Source organism: Ruditapes philippinarum, unplaced genomic scaffold, assembly GCF_026571515.1.
Source record: "Ruditapes philippinarum isolate M1 unplaced genomic scaffold, ASM2657151v2 ctg13292_1_1_1_1, whole genome shotgun sequence".
Classification (NCBI taxonomy): Eukaryota; Metazoa; Mollusca; class Bivalvia; order Venerida; family Veneridae; genus Ruditapes; species Ruditapes philippinarum.
The window spans coordinates 3,045-19,475 of NW_026859544.1; the positions used below are offsets into that span (position 1 = coordinate 3,045).

The window sequence follows — 16,431 nt, forward strand, 5'->3', positions numbered from 1 at the left end:
CTTTAAAACCCCTTAACCCCAAAATCAATAGGGGTCATCTGCTGGTCATGGACCAATCACCATAATCCAAGTTTGAAGTTCCTAGGGGCCTAAGGGTTGTTTAGTTATTGATCGGAAACTTTGTTTTTTTACCTAAGAGGTCAATGTGACCTTGACCTTTGACCCTAGACCCCCCAAAATCAATAGGGGTCATCTACTGATCATGACCAATCAACATCTCAAGTTTGAAGTCCCTAGGCCTAAGGGTTCTTTCACTATTGATCGGAAACCGCTTTTTCCTACAAGGTCAATGTGACTTGACCTTTGACCCCTTAACGCCAAAATCAATAGGGGTCATCTGATTGGTCATAGCCAATCACCATAGCCAAGTTTGAAGTTTCCTAGGCCTATGGGTTCTTTTGTTATTGATCCAGAAACCGTTTTTAAATTAAAAGGTCAATGTGACCTTGACCTTGACCCCTTGACCCCAAAATCTATACGGGTCATCTACTGATCATGACCAATCACCATACCAAAAGTTTGAAGTTCCTAGGCCTTAAAAGGTTTCTTTAGTTATTGATCGGAAAACTTTTTTACCTACAAGGTCAATGTGACCTTGACCTTTGACCCCTTGACCCCAAAATCAATAGGGGTCATCTACTGATCATGACCAAATCACCATACCAAGTTTGATGTTCCTAAGCCTTAAGGTTCTTTAGGTATTGATCGGAAACCGTTTTTTTTTTTTTTTACCTTACAAGGTCAATGTGACCTTGACCTTTGACCCCTTGAACCCAAAATCAATAGGGGTCATCTACTGATCATGACTTAATTACCATACCAAGTTTAAAAGTTCCTAGGCCTTAAGGTTCTTTAGTTAATTGATCAGAAACCATTTTTTTGCTTACAATCGTCAATGTGTGACCTTGACCTTTGACCCCTTGACTCCAAAATCAATAGGGGTCATCTACTGGTCATGACCAATCACCTAATACCAAGTTTGAAGTTCCTAGGCATTAAGGTTCTTTTTAGTTATTGATCGGAAAACCGTTTTTGCTTTCAAGGTCCATGTGACCTTGACCTTTGACCCCTTGACCCCAAAATCAATAGGGGTCATCTACTGGTCATGACAGATTCACCATACCAAGTTTGAAGTTCCTAGGCCTTAAGGTTCTTTAGTTATTGATCGAAACCGTTTTTGCTTTCAAGGTCAATGTGACCTTGACCTTTAAACCCCTTGACCCCCAAAATCAATAGGGGGGTCATATACTGGTCATGACCAAATCACCATACCAAGTTTGAAGTTCCTAGGCCTAAGGGTTCTTTAGTTATCACTCGGAAACCATTTTTGGTCTACGGACCGACGGACCGACAAGTGCAAAGCAATATACCCCCTTTTTTTCAAAATGGGGGCATAATTAAGTTAAGGAAACTGACGAACTATTGAATGGCAAATGTTAAGATACTGGAAAAAAAAACAGTATGTCACATAAATAGACACGGCAGCCATGCTTGTTTACGAAGAGGCCAATATAGGGGTGTAATTGAAAATTTTAACACTTTTTTAACTCAATTAACATATTGATTCTTCATGATCCTTAAACGTATGACACATTTTGATTTTCAAATGGAATTCTGTTCTTTCTCATACAGTTTTCATTTGGTCATCATGTAGCATGTTGCGAAAACCATAAAATCTCTTTTTTGTACATTTTATGTACAGTTTCTTCCCATGGGCGTAACCCGTTTCCTTATATGTTTTTTAATTTGCATTTCTTTGTAAAAGACAACAACAAGATATTGTTTGAACAAAATTTAGAATTACTTTTTATCATAAAAATATGTGACGATTGTCTCCTGAGGTAACGATGAGAAGAATTAAAAGTAAAACCTATCTAAAATAACCAATTTAGGGCCTCAATATTCGGGAATGCGCAGAACAGATTATTCCCCCGCATGACCAGGTCATGGAATAACTAGTAAACAAAAGGGCATGTTAGTTAATAAAGAACTGAATCAACAATATTTGCCTGAGAGTTGTTTTGTTGTTATTTTCTTCGAAATAGAAAGTGTGTACGATTCAGACCATATGATTTTTTAATCAAAGCAAAATTAAAGCCTTATTTGGCAGGAATAGATTTTGTGCGGTAAACTGATTGTCCGGTAAACATGTAGGATCCCAGTACTGTATATTTTCATACATGTTCTTTACGGGCCCTGCTACTTCGACGCATACGACAAATCATCCAAGGATCATCGACAGAAACATCGACGGTCACATTGACAAACACAGCAAATTTATATGGATAAACGGATATTGAAGAAGTTTCCAACATTCACTTTTTATCCCCCGCCGAAAAGGCGGCGGGGGATATAGAAATAGTCTTCGTCCGTCCGTCCGTACTTCCGTCCGTCCATCCTTCCGTCCAACATTTTTGTCCGGAGCATATCTCAAAAGTATTTGAGGTATCAACTTGAAACTTCATAGGTGGTTGGACCTCATTAAGAAGGAGCGCAGTGCACCAGAATGATAACTCTACCCTGCATAATTTTTGAGTTATTGCCCTTTGTTATTTTTCAAAATTAATTTTGTCCACAGCATAACTCAAAAAGCCTTTGAGATATCAACATGAAACTTCATAGGTGCATAGATCTCACTCAAGAGGTATGCAGTGAACAAGAATGATGACTCTACATTTCATAATTTTTGAGTTATTGTCCTTTGTTATTTTTCATACTTAATTTTTTACCTGAGTGGAGCATAACTCAAAAGTGTTTGAGATGTCATCATGAAATGTCTTGGGTGGATAGATCTAATTGAGGAGGAATGCTGTGCACAAGAATGATAACTCTTCCCTATATAATTTTAGTTATTGCCCTTTGTTCTTTTCATACTATTTTGTCCGGAGCTTATCTCAAAAGTATTTGAGGTATCAACTTGAAACTTCATAGGTGGATGGATCTCATTGAGGAGGAGTGCACTGCACAAGAATGATAACTCTACCCCGCATAATTTTTTAGTTATTGTCCATTGTTTTTGTTTTTTTCAAATAAATGCATAACTAAAAAACCCTTTGAGATATCAACATGAAACTTCATTGGTCCATAGATATCACCCAGGAGGTGTGTAGTGCACAAGAATGATAACTCTTCCCTATATAATTTTTTAGCTATTGCCCTTTGTTCTTTTTCAAGCTATTTTGTCCGGAGCTTATCTCAAAAGTATTTGAGATATCAACTTGAAACTTCATAGGTGGATAGATTTTACAGAGGAGGGGTGCAGCACACAAGAATGATAATCTACCCTGCATTATTTTTCAGTTATTGTCCTTTGTTATTTTCAGCCATCATTATTCACATAGGTTTCAAATCTGTAATCACTTCAGCCATCAGTATTCATTACCAAAAGACCCCTTAAAATTGAATTATTCTGCTCTACTACATATACATTCTTCCATTGAGGAAACACATTCGGCGGGGATAGCCATGTCGACATGGCTCTTGTTTTCTTGGCATAAGTACTGGTATCCCGCTCTTAATAGTTCATACTACATGTATCTATCCGTTTATAAAATGTGCACACTCCTTCGAAAGTCGAATTTTTTTTTATAAAATTCAACTTCTGATAGAAAATTGAATGGGACCATCTCTATCGCTATGTATCTAATTTTTCAACATTTGTTTTCTGAAATACTGTCAGTTCCTGTATAAAATACACTTAAATGTACATGTATATTGGACCAAAATATTTCAAAACTAAATGTTATTCAGTATTATTTATTGAGGTCATCTCAAGGTATCCCCCCTCCTAATCTCACAAATTCTCAACTTACCTTAGTTTACTATCACAGGGGTGGAACCATATGTGGATCTCAAAATTTGGGCATCGGTAAAATATATATGTTAATTTTCGCTGCTCAAGATGGGCGCATATGTGAAGGAGAAAATAGTTAAATCACACAGGGTAAGTTTCAACATTTTAAACATATAAATTTCAAAGCTTTTTTTAAGAAAATCGAAATGTGATTCGACCCTCCTGGCTTTCCTTAATATTTGCCTAGTTTTGTTTGGATTTTATGCAGTCTTCATCGAAATATTCTTTCCGTCGTTGGTTATGGTGTGTCCAAAATATGCAATGCGACGGATTCAAAATACAGAGTTTTCACAAAATCTTACCACCAAACAATGATTAACATTCAAACAAACACTTATTGAAACATTTATTGAGATTGGTTTCAAAATAAAGGAATTGCTGGTCAAAATTTCATCTGAGCTCCATATGTGCTAAAGAGATCCATAGCTTATATAGGAAACCATCTACAAAACTACGGATCACTTTCATATAGTAATTGAATAGCAAATCTAAAGGAACAAGTCAAGTCCCGTATCTTTGGTTGAAAGTAAATTAGTCTGTGTGTTGTTTGGTAATATAATATTACTACCTCAATAGGCTAACTATCTGGTGCTAGCAATATAAATAAATACTAAAAATCTAAAACAATACCGAGTATATAAAAAATTGACACAGAGCAAATGCTTCTGGTAAAATTAATAATTTCCCAATGAGAAAATGTAACTTGGACAAGATTACACAGCTGACAAATGAAATGGGTCATATCTCTGTAAGGCTATTGTTTCATATAACGTTTCCCTAAATTATTTAAATTCGTATAAAAAACGTCACTTTAAGATTCCGCAAGTGAATTTAATAGATTTTCATTGACAGGTACAAGTATTTTGTTATTGATTGCCATGCAGAGAATTGCAAGTAAACTTCTTCATAAAAACTGTTAAATACATGTACTGTTTTGAATTAATAAAATTCTAAGTCGCGCCGATACAAGCGCTGGATTCAAGCGAACCCTTAAACACAAGCAATGAAGAATAACGAATAAAAATCAGGCACAAAATAATTAAATGTGAATTACGGTACGTTTCATTTGTAGTTTAATGAGATGAACACCAAGAAAACTACATGTGCATCATTCTTTCTTCGCCTTTTCGTTTTACTTTGCCTGACGTTTACATTAAAAGATATGCGGAGAAAAGATCGACATTGTTAATTAAAGCCATAAATTTATTTAAGAAAATAATATGACAAAACACAATTATAATACAAATCTTATTGAAAGTTTTTGTGTTGTAGAACTGCTGTCAAAAGGCAGGTGTTTTAAATATGGTCAAATAATAAACAGTTAACATGCTATCAAGATAGGTAATTCATTTAGATTCATTTCAGAGTTATGATTGATTTACTTCCCCTTAATCGTTTGTGTGTACATGTAGTATATTATACATGTGTCTTTCTCATACTAGCAGTTTCACTCGAGGTCTTAGTCTGGTCTAAAAACATCTGTTTAAGTATTCACAAATAAAACAAGTAGATGTTTTGATGCTTGTATGAGGTGGTCTGAATATTACGAAATGAAAAATCATAACGCGACCACAAGGTAAAGTTATTTGCAAAAATTTTAGTTCAAATATATAATATATAATTTGGGGTTATGAAAATTTAAACCTGATTGAACAAGTTCATGACTGTTAACTTCCTACTTAAAATCACTAAAATGAGAGAGTGCTCCTCGATACATGCTGTATGCAGAGCTAGGACGTTACCCCATAGATATCACTATTAAATCTCAAACTGTTAAATTCTGGAATAAGTTAACCTTGTCAAATGAATCAAAAATATTACATATGTGCTACAGTTACATGATACAGCCTGATCGTAGATATAAGTGGATAAATTTTGTTTTAAATATCTAATAATATTTTAGATATTACAGGTAGGCTAATTCGTATTTTTGCAAACCCAACATTATATACATGTTTATAACGTCCACAAACTGATCAAGTCAACCCCTAATAGATCAGTTTAAACAGGAATGGTCCTCAACATTAGAAACTTGTAATAAAGACGGAATGTACAGCTTTTATAAAGAAACTATTAACCTTGAGAAATATCTTATATCCCTCCCAAATTTATTAAGAATGTGCCTATTCCATTTTGGCACTGGTAACTACAAGTTTCCCATTGAAATAGGCCGCTGGACTAGTCATTTTATCGGCATGAACAACGCAAGTGCCCTAGAGTGTCCTTTCATATACCTTCCTACCCTACCCAAACTGACATGAGTCGCGGGATGAGAAACAAAGATAATTTTAAATCGAGCTTTAATTTAGATAGATTCTCCGTAAGTTCTCTGACAAGTACACTATGATTTAATTCAATTTGTGTCTATGAAAAAATACATGCGTTCAAAGATTTTAGTTTAGAGGTAGAGCATTAGATTAAAGAATAAATGAATTATATATCATACCAAATCAATCTTGTGTACTTTTGACTCAGAGATTCACAGAGTCCCGCAAACTAAATTGTCACTTGTTACCGACGAGAAATTTATAATCTACTGGAAGTCATGCTTTTGTAATGCCTGATACTCGCAGGAATTTGCATATGCCTCGTTATCTGTACTGTAATCATACCATGAGTTATAGCGCAATAGGGTCAAATAGGGGGTTTATAATTTCTAAATAGTTTCAGCATTATTGAAGCTATGATTGTTTTGTATGTTGTTTTTGTATTTTGGTAAAGTCTATACTCTTTGGAGAGATAAATCTTATACAAAATCACATTTTTTGCAATATTTTAATTATCTTTCAGTATTTTATTAAATATTGCACCACCTATACAAAGTTAAGTTGAAAATCTTACATTAACTTCAAAAAAATATGTATGAAAATGGAAACTGGTACATTCTTAAGGTTCCTGAATACAAAACATTTAAGATTAATTTTTTGTTGATATTTAAACAATTTTTCAAAAACCTCCTAAATCAGTGGCCTGTTGTACATCATATAATGCTAATTTATATATTACAATATTATTATATATATATATATTTATTAATATGTACACAGTGTGCACTTCAAACATCAAAAGCCCCTTAATACAACATGGTGTCATAAGATTTAGGATGATAAAATTATTTAAGCTAAATGTTTATATAAAGAATTAAAAAGTAGACAAGATACATGTATAAAGAAATAAAAAGAAAAATTTATAAGACAAGTTACAAGCATGATGGAAAATAATTATTAACAAATCCCTTGTATGGGCTGGAATTAAAAGAATTTAAACAGTACAAGATGTCGTGGTTAAAGGACATTGAAAAAATTCAAGCCGATGGCAAGTAAAACAAAGAAATTCGTCGAACCTATATAAAATTATGGGTCCGTGAAAAGGGACAAGAGATACATGTATACTCAACAATAGACTTATCAAATGAACAGAGAAAGAAATTAAATTAACATTATAAATTCAAAGAATATTGCACACCAAAAAGTAACATTATTTATAACAGATATCTTTTCAAATTAAGTTCACAATAAGAAAATGAACCATTTGAACAGTTTGTTACAGAATAAGGACAGTGATAATCCTGTGGATATGCAGCAAGATTTTATTAGCGATCATATTGTCTTTGGAATAAGGTCGGTAGAAGGCTCAGATGAACACTTGAAATATGCGTTAATGTTGCTCAAACATACAAACTGAGTCAGCGTCAGGCACAAACCTACTACGGACTTTAAATCAACAGTGACACCAAGAACAAGAAAATGGAATAAATAACCAAAATGGACATCAATAAAAACAGAAAGCTTACATTTTACCAGCACCTGTGATGGATCATCAAAACAACAATTTGAAGAAAGAAAAGAATCCCACTGATATGATAATAAATATTATGTTTCAAGTGACTGTCTAGTACAAGGGCAAAAATGTATCAAATGTGGACCGTTAAATCCTTTTTCTAAACAATGAAAGTGAAATCATGGATTACAAATGTGAATCAAACAAAAAGAAATACCAAGAGTTCTTTGTTAAATTCTTTTATCTTCTCCTGATCAAGTTTTTGTAAATGTTTGACTGGCTCTAAAGATATTTTTATAATATTAATTGCAGGGTCACAAATAAATTGCCTCCCAAATAATATATTTATAAAATTTATCCTTAAACACCCTTTGGAACCCTCCAAAGCATGGTTAACAACATACATAAAGGTGACTTATTACCGGCGCTTGGGAAATAACTGTCACATTTAAATACAGATACAAATCAATGTGTTCTGAATTCTATGTAGTTGAGAGTTCTGCTACCCTATTGTTTGGCCTAAAAACCTCTGTAGATATCGAGCTATATGCAGCAGATGCTCTAGACCATGTAGTTTCACACTAAAGATTGTTTTTCTATAAAGTATTTGTAAACTTAAGAAAACCCTAGGGCAAGACCAATCTTGACCCTAGGGTCTAAATTTATATAACTATTGTATAGAACTGTACAATGATGCTTAAATGCTAAACATCTAAGCTCTAGGTGCCTGTAGTTTCTGAGAAGAATTTTAAATATTTCTTTTTTTATGTCTAGTTTAATAGCATAATTATGCATGGCAGTGGATCCATTCATCTAACTTTTGTAGAAGGACCTTTTATGTGAATTTTGGTAAAAATCAATTACATGTATGTTGTTATGGAATTGTTGCATTAAGAAATTATATCATGAATGACACTAAACGAACATCACATTATCACTAAAGCACCTTGTGCACAGGTAAGCTTAAAAAACCCACTTGCATCATTTTACAGTGTTGTAAATGTACTTGACAAATGGCACAACTGAACAAACCATCTGGTGTTGAAGCAGTAATAATTTCTATCACAGATGAAGTTGCTTTTACAGCCTTTTGTACAATTAAGTAATGTTAAAGCCTTTTATACAATTAAGTATTGTCACAAAGCATTAAAATTCCATTTGCTTTTCTCTTCAAATCTTTTCACACAGGTTTCAAAGCAAAGCACAGCTCTTCTTTTAATCACCCCTATCTCCGAAATAGTTCATTTCTATTCTGAGCTCTTCTATTTATCTCCCTATCACAATAGCTCCATTTTTATACCAGCTCTTCTAATCACCTCCTCTGGCATACAGAAAACTGGATTTACGGGTTTGATTGATTCCTCCCCCATTAATGAAAGTCCTGTTAAACCGAACAATGTGTGGAATGGATCAACCTGAAAGAATATAACACAATCTAATCAGTTTTGAGCACATTTCATTAAACATAAGTCTATCTAATGACATACAAGCAGTAAGATGTTTAACATGGGGCCAGACGGTGATAATCAGCCCTGAAATGAATATTGCCCTCGGGCCATTATTCATTTGAGGGCCAATTATCACCTTTTGGGCCTACTCTGCTGTGTATTAATCTCTTAATACAAACCTGTGCTGTTTTAATTTTTTATAGTACTAAACAGAAAAACATCTCTTAATACCTACCATATCTCCTGGTCTGTCTGCAAATCCTCCAGTCTCCTCGTCTTGGCATGCCAGCATGAACTTCACCAACTTCTCCTGCAAACAAGTTAACACCATAATTCTAATTTTGCAAAATTATTTATGTGAACTTATTGACACACAACAACCAATTCTCTCCTGTGAACACAATAATCTATTTTTTTTCTGAACACCTTTGAACACAATAAACTGAAATTCTCCTGTTAACTTATTAACACAATAACCTATATTTCTTCTGAAAACATATCAACATATTTCTTTTGACCAACAAGCCAACACAATAAATGCATAACAAATTCTTCAAATAACTATTAATAAAATTCCACCTTAAGGACTGAACAAAACAAAGTGCTTAAAACAATTTTATAATACCACATACTTTATTGATCCAGTGTAATTTGCCAATTATTTTCAAAGATGACAACACCCACCATGAATAGCATACATCAGGTAACTTTTCTGGTCTACCTATAAAATTCATACAAGATAAAGTCAGTAATATAGTGCTGTTTAAGCAAACTCTATTTTGTTCGTACTATAATTTTTTTTTTTTTTTTCATCATTCATGCAGCGAGAAGTCCTCTTAAGTTAACAATTAACACATAGCTATAAATGTGTCCAAAGTACATAGATGTGCCAACATCGTATTGCCAGTATGTTTATTTCTATGAATAGACAGTGTGACATATGAATGGGAAAAAACAACATACGTAAATTTACCATTTAGTCCACCAGATGGAAGTTGCCTCTCACAAAGCCACCAACCTAACATATCAGCATTTACATTGTGTAACCTTCCAAGTATAGCTAGCATTCCAACACAACAGTATATCTGAAATACAGAAACAGTATTGGTAACACACAAAATTATGGTATATAGGAAATACAGAGATTCATTGCTAACACACTAAAACAAAGAGACTTATAGATTTATGTATCCCTTTCCCTATATCCAACACATCTTATAAACTTTATTGAACTAGTTCTTTCTAAAACTAGAAATGTGTCGTCATGCCACGCATGCCCCCAGTGCAGTCAAAATATCAGATGTTATAATATTTAGTTCCAAATTTGTTTGCACAAACTATTTTTTTCATTTTAATTTCAAAGTCCTTAAAACTATTACATGTTAACACAAACCATTTTTATACAAGTTCAAGGCACTGAAACTATTTAGTGTTAACTTTTTGTAAATTGCCTATTAGTATATTTGTAGCCAAAATAATGACTACATACATTTCCACAAAAGTATGAGAGCTGAAACTGAAAATTCAAATTTTTTCCAACATTCAAGTGAGATAGCTTTGTCCAAAATCATTGAACCACGTCCAAATTTAAACTTGAACTGCTTATTTCTAAGATGTATCTATATGTAAAATATGAGTTGAATGTGTACAACCATTGGGTAGATAATGAACTGAAACTTAAAATGTCTGATCTTTTTCAAATTTCAAGAGGGATAACTCTGTCAGCTATCATCAAACCATGACCAAATTCGAACTTGAGCAGTGTATTCTTATGACATATCAATATTTGAAAAAACATTTTTAAACAAAACCATTTTCAAAGTGAACAAGAGAAATCATGTCCATGAAATCACGTGATATCACAGTTTACCAGACAAAAGGGAAGGTGTGTTCACATAAAACAATGATTTTTATCCTTGTCTTTGCTACAAATTAGTTGACCTCACCTGTCCAGAGTGAGATTCTGACCCTGGCCTGCAACCAAACCCTCCATCAAAGTTCATACACGATAAGACAAACTCCACAGCCTTGTCTGTGTTAATCTCATCCAGACGTCCTAGAAGGGCCAGGCATGCCACTGCGCAAAATGAAAATCTTGTGTCAACTTCACCTGTATGTAAATATAACAATTCATTACAATGCTTTTCAGTAGATAATGAAACTATATTTCCATATTTTCACTGTGACTTATGTTTGAATGAGGATGAAAACAATATATCATAAATGAATGGAAATTATGTCAGAAATACACTCTTGTGTTATTTTTCACTCATGAATATGAGCTCAGGGCTCATGAAAATATTGCCTCTCACATGTTCACTCTGTTAAATATATCTCAATCTGACATGCAAAACTAACAGTTTATTGTAAGTCACAACGTCATTGTCAAGGTCATATGGTGACTTTCCAGGTTTAAAATGATGGATGAAGACTTCAGATACACCTGCAAGTAGATCCACCAACCTTCTGTAAGCTTGCCGAATAGCATCCTCACATAAAAGAATCTAAAGCCCCTGATGGGATTTGAACCCACAGAGATGAGGAGCAAATGATTTGAAGTCAAAGACCATAACCATGACCACTCAGTCACGGAGATTCCCGCAAAACAAACATTTATCTTCAACATTTTAAATTTTTATTATTACTATCTAAATTGCAGCTATTGATATTAATTTAGCAACTCTTTTAATTGAGTTTTATTCTGCCATAACATTTTTGTCAATAAAAGCTTGGTATTTATATTATTAGTTACACAAATTATGCAGGTGAATTTAGCCTAAATGAGATCATTATGACTCGAGGCACGGTAAATATGCCATAAAGAACAAAAACAGAATAACAAATTTTATGTACACATGTAGTTATCCATCTAAGATGTAGGAAAACCATGTTGTTTGAGCCCAATTTTGTTCATCATGGTATATACAGCATTGTATACGAAGTTTAACAGCCAATCAAAATTCTGTTAATTTATTTGAATTATTATAATTATCTATATTCATAATGAAAGCTTTAAAAGATAATATAAGAAATAATTGGACTCTTAGATCAGTGACAATCACCACTTAATTAGACATTTCATGACAATTTCTAAACAATTCCATTTAACAGGGACAACCCTATCAAATTCTTACCCCACTTATCTCCGAAAAAACTGCCGTCATCTTGTTGCAAATTTTTTACAAACTCTACAACCTTGTCCACATTTATACAATTCTGGCAGTCATACAGTGTCAATATCTGAACGAAAGATTATAAAACATCATAGTTATTTATTAACACCTTTCTCTTTAATAGTAACAGATCAAGGGAGGTAATTCATATGCAAAAGATTTCTATTCATTTTCATATTAAGACATCACACAGTCATTTGGCACTTCAATAATATTACCTATTATAGTTTTGGGGAGCGGGGCTTTACTTCGTTACAACACAGTAGTGGTCATATGGCAACTTTCCAGCTTTTCTGGTAGAGGAAGCGAACACCCGAGTAGAACCACTGATGTAAGCTAACTGGATAACTTCCTAGCATGGAAGATTCATAAGCCCCTGGCAGGATTTGAACCCACAGTGGAAAGAGGCAAGTCAACAACCAAAACCACTCAGTCAGAGACTATATTCTCAGAAACAATTAGGACTGAAAGCATTTCCATGTGAATTGGATCATCCGATGTTAGCGTTAGTGTCAACATAAATTTCATCAAAAATATGAATGAACCTTTCATGTAACATATTACCTGAACGGCACTAAGGGTATAAAGTAAATGAGGATCATGTCCCACACTAGCACCAATACCACCACATTCATGTTGACACTGTTGTACAAATTCTACCACCTCATCTTTATTCATGCGTGAAAGCTGTCCCATCAAATCCATGGCCGTCAATCCCCAGTACATACCACTAACCCGTAGATACTCTGTCATACAGTACTCCTGTAAATATTTGTTTGATGGACAATAATTAACACTTCACACCACGTTAAATACCTTACATGGACTTGTCAGTCTTTCAATCTGGACAAATACATTTTTCATTTATAGGACGTAGTTCATGAATTCTTGCTGAATAACACCGATGTACCTGCTGATCTTGATTAGAACTGGTTCCATGTGTATCTACCAGTTCCATGTATAACCACTGGTTCAATGGGTTAATAATGTTGCCACCAGCTGGCTTAGAATCATCTCAAACATGGAATATTAATGATTAAAGTCATAGTTCATTTTTCCACCACTCAACTCATAGGAAAACTTTTTTTTGTATCTTATATTTTAAATATTATATAATTCATGCAGCTTCTTACAGACATAGGTAACAACATACGAAAGACCATTTCACAAATTTAGAGTAATAAACTTTATTAACCCTTTCGCTGCCAGAGGGTAATTGTTTTATTGATCACCTATTTGCCAGAGGGTTTTCTAAGAAATTACTATATTATTAATTAATATAATATTTGTTATTAGTATTATAATAATTATATAATTATGTTTCCAAATCTGTTAGTATAATAATAATTATTGTTGATGGTATAATTTTCTTTATATTTATTATTATTTTTATTATTATTATTATTAATTTATTATTATTACTATTTTTATAATAGAAACAGCTAAAGCCGTCCATATGGCAAATACACCGAAAATAACAGGGACGGCATAAGCTGTCCCTATGGCAGTGAAAGGGTTAAAGGCGTATCATCTTACATAATCCTCCTTTTTCGAGCTGTACGCTGCAATATAATCAGCATGTTTCTGTAGCATCAGTGTTTTAGGTGCATTTTCTGATATAACAACATCCTTTATTGGTGTTCCCTGAAATTTGAGAAAATGCAAGTATATAAATTGTCACATGATATTATATTCCACGCCCCTACCCCCTACCCGCCTTATACTGAGGCCAATATTATTTGATGGTTTCTAAATTGAAATTTAATTTTCTTTTTATAATTTTACTGGTTGATTCCAGTAGTTTGACAATCTATATTATCAGTTGTCATAATTTTAATATAAAACACGAGGCCAATATCTTCTAAAAAACAACACCTTAGTAGTTACATTTCAGGTGGCAGATTCCGGAATAAAAGAAAAGTTTCCATCTGTCTGAGGAAGACATTACAGCAGAAATCAATGCATGAGATTTTATCTCTGCTAAAGCTGTAAGTAACATGTTTAATATTTCTCTCTTGTAAAAGTACACTTTTGACTTTAAAATTCAAATAACAGCAGTTCAGCTTTATAACACATAAAATTTGGTCCACACTTAACGCCTCAGGGCTGTCAAACATGCAAAAATCTAAAAGCCTGGTTTGGGATACAAGTTTAAAGGCACCTCGCCACCTGTATAGGTCAGTATGGAAAATTTAGGTAGTTTACTCCACAGACCTCAGATTAAATGTCAACTTACTCAGAAATACGCAAACTACCTTGTTAGGAGAAAAACCGGCGCCAAAGAACCTAGCTGTACTGTGTCAAATTTTAATTTCTCCAGCTTTAAAATTTCTAGCTGGAAAAATGTTCAAAAAGGGGCAGCATGGGTACATTTGGGTATTTCGTGCCGCCGTCAAAAAGTGTCAGGTTGAGGGCAGCACAAATTACCTAAATATTGCCCAAATATGCTAAAAATAAATGTTTAATTCTAAAACAATTATGTATTAATTATGGATCACAATATACACTTTTTCTTAACTATAATTAAACATACCCAAATAAACATTTCCTATCATTGTATTTTGAACCAAAATATACCCAAATACAGTAGATCTATACACCACTAATAAATTTTAAAAAAGTACAACATTTAATAGGACACTTACAAGAATAAAATTTCAACAAAATAATACCCTAAACATTTAAATGTAGACAACAAATATTATCATATCATTATCTTAAATTGCAAGTACACGGATTGACAGTTTCTGAACTAGCAGGCGACAGGCTTTTCTTATCAGTAGAATTGCGAGTAAAGATAACCGATTGCTTTAATATCTCACTGCATAAAACATATGTAAAATGGTCTGACTTGTGGTAGGTTTAACCTTAATTTAAATACCTTCAGTGTGAAACAATGTGTTGAAATATATACCAAGATGAAGCTAAGATCACCAGCTTTTCATTGGTGTAATAAAATTTAAAATCGGACATTAAATCGACTAAAACTAGAGGTTTAAAAACTGCTAATTTTGCATTGTTTTGCATTAAAGATATTGTTTCTTTTTACGCCTTTTTCAACAGTATTTCAGTCATATAGGCGGGTAGTTTTCTAACCATCGTTCCTTGAGAGTTACACCAGTACTTGACTACCTTCCTCCCGGCTAAACTACCAAAGCATCTCCCGAGGATCTGACCCATGCCAGAGAGGTAACTGGATTAGAAGTAATCGACTCTAACCCCTCGACCACTGAGGCGGTAGAGATATTGATTTTACTCGAAGCCAAGGGAAATAAATCTTGTTTTTTCACTCGATATACCTCCGTTATTTACGTAGTTCATTAGAGTCTGTCAATGGGTGTATTGCAAGTAATGAAGCATTATTGAACCTAGATAAGTAAACCAGTACCGGAAGAGTGGGCTTTTAAAGTTTTGGAAGCAAGAACTATATGCAAATCTGATTGCCTTTTATTCTGTTTGGACAAAGAGAGTTCAAGTATATACATCTATAACAAAACTACTTTGAGGAGCTACTCGTCACCATGGAAAGACAAGTCGTTTTTGATGATGAGTGAGAAATTATGGGGCGAATCGTCAGTGGGACGAATCGTTATTCTGTCTTAAATTATCCTCAAATTATCCTTAGGCCATTTAATAGATTTTTGAAACAAGGTCTAAAATTTTATATTGATCAATCAATTTCATTTTAAAAGAAACAAAGCTTACCATCACTAAATAAACGACAAAATAACGTGTTAACAAGTAACATATAGACGCTCTGGTCCGGTCTCACTAAAAAGCGTCCCGAAGAAATTTAGCGTCCCGAAGCGTCCTGAAGCGTCCCGAAGCATTATTGTTAATTTAAACAGTCAGAAGGGTTATATTTATTGTAAATAATGTATATTATTATGTTTTGAGTTATTTATGGTAGAAAAAAATAATCTTACTTATCATTTTTTTCTATTTATATAAAAAAAACAAACATACCTTCGACTCAAGTTCACTTGCTCAAAAACCACCGTATACCGACAAAGCGTCCGGAAGGTTTAATGTTTACCTAAACCAAAATTATTTAGAAATACTTCGTAATTTTAGTTAATGAAATAGTTATGTAAGTAAAAATAATAAGAAAAATGTTTTCCATACATAAAATTATCTTAATAGCGCCCGAAATCGTACATCTATCCACGCATAGTTC

The 16,431-nt window shown here is 33.5% G+C and overlaps 1 protein-coding gene across 1 annotated transcript; it reads right to left on the bottom strand.

Annotated features, from left to right (window-relative positions):
• Positions 1-6,609: 6,609 nt before the first annotated feature.
• On the bottom strand, positions 6,610-16,011 carry LOC132756899 (geranylgeranyl transferase type-2 subunit beta-like). The gene is made up of 9 exons (XM_060748046.1): positions 15,960-16,011; positions 13,791-13,898; positions 12,819-13,016; positions 12,216-12,321; positions 11,028-11,191; positions 10,055-10,166; positions 9,714-9,802; positions 9,317-9,391; positions 6,610-9,048 (listed from the first exon to the last, which is right to left on the bottom strand). The coding sequence occupies exons 1-9, from the start codon at positions 15,960-15,962 to the stop codon at positions 8,911-8,913; spliced, it is 993 nt and encodes a 330-aa protein (XP_060604029.1). The 5' UTR covers positions 15,963-16,011; the 3' UTR covers positions 6,610-8,910.
• Between the last annotated feature and the right edge of the window lie 420 nt (positions 16,012-16,431).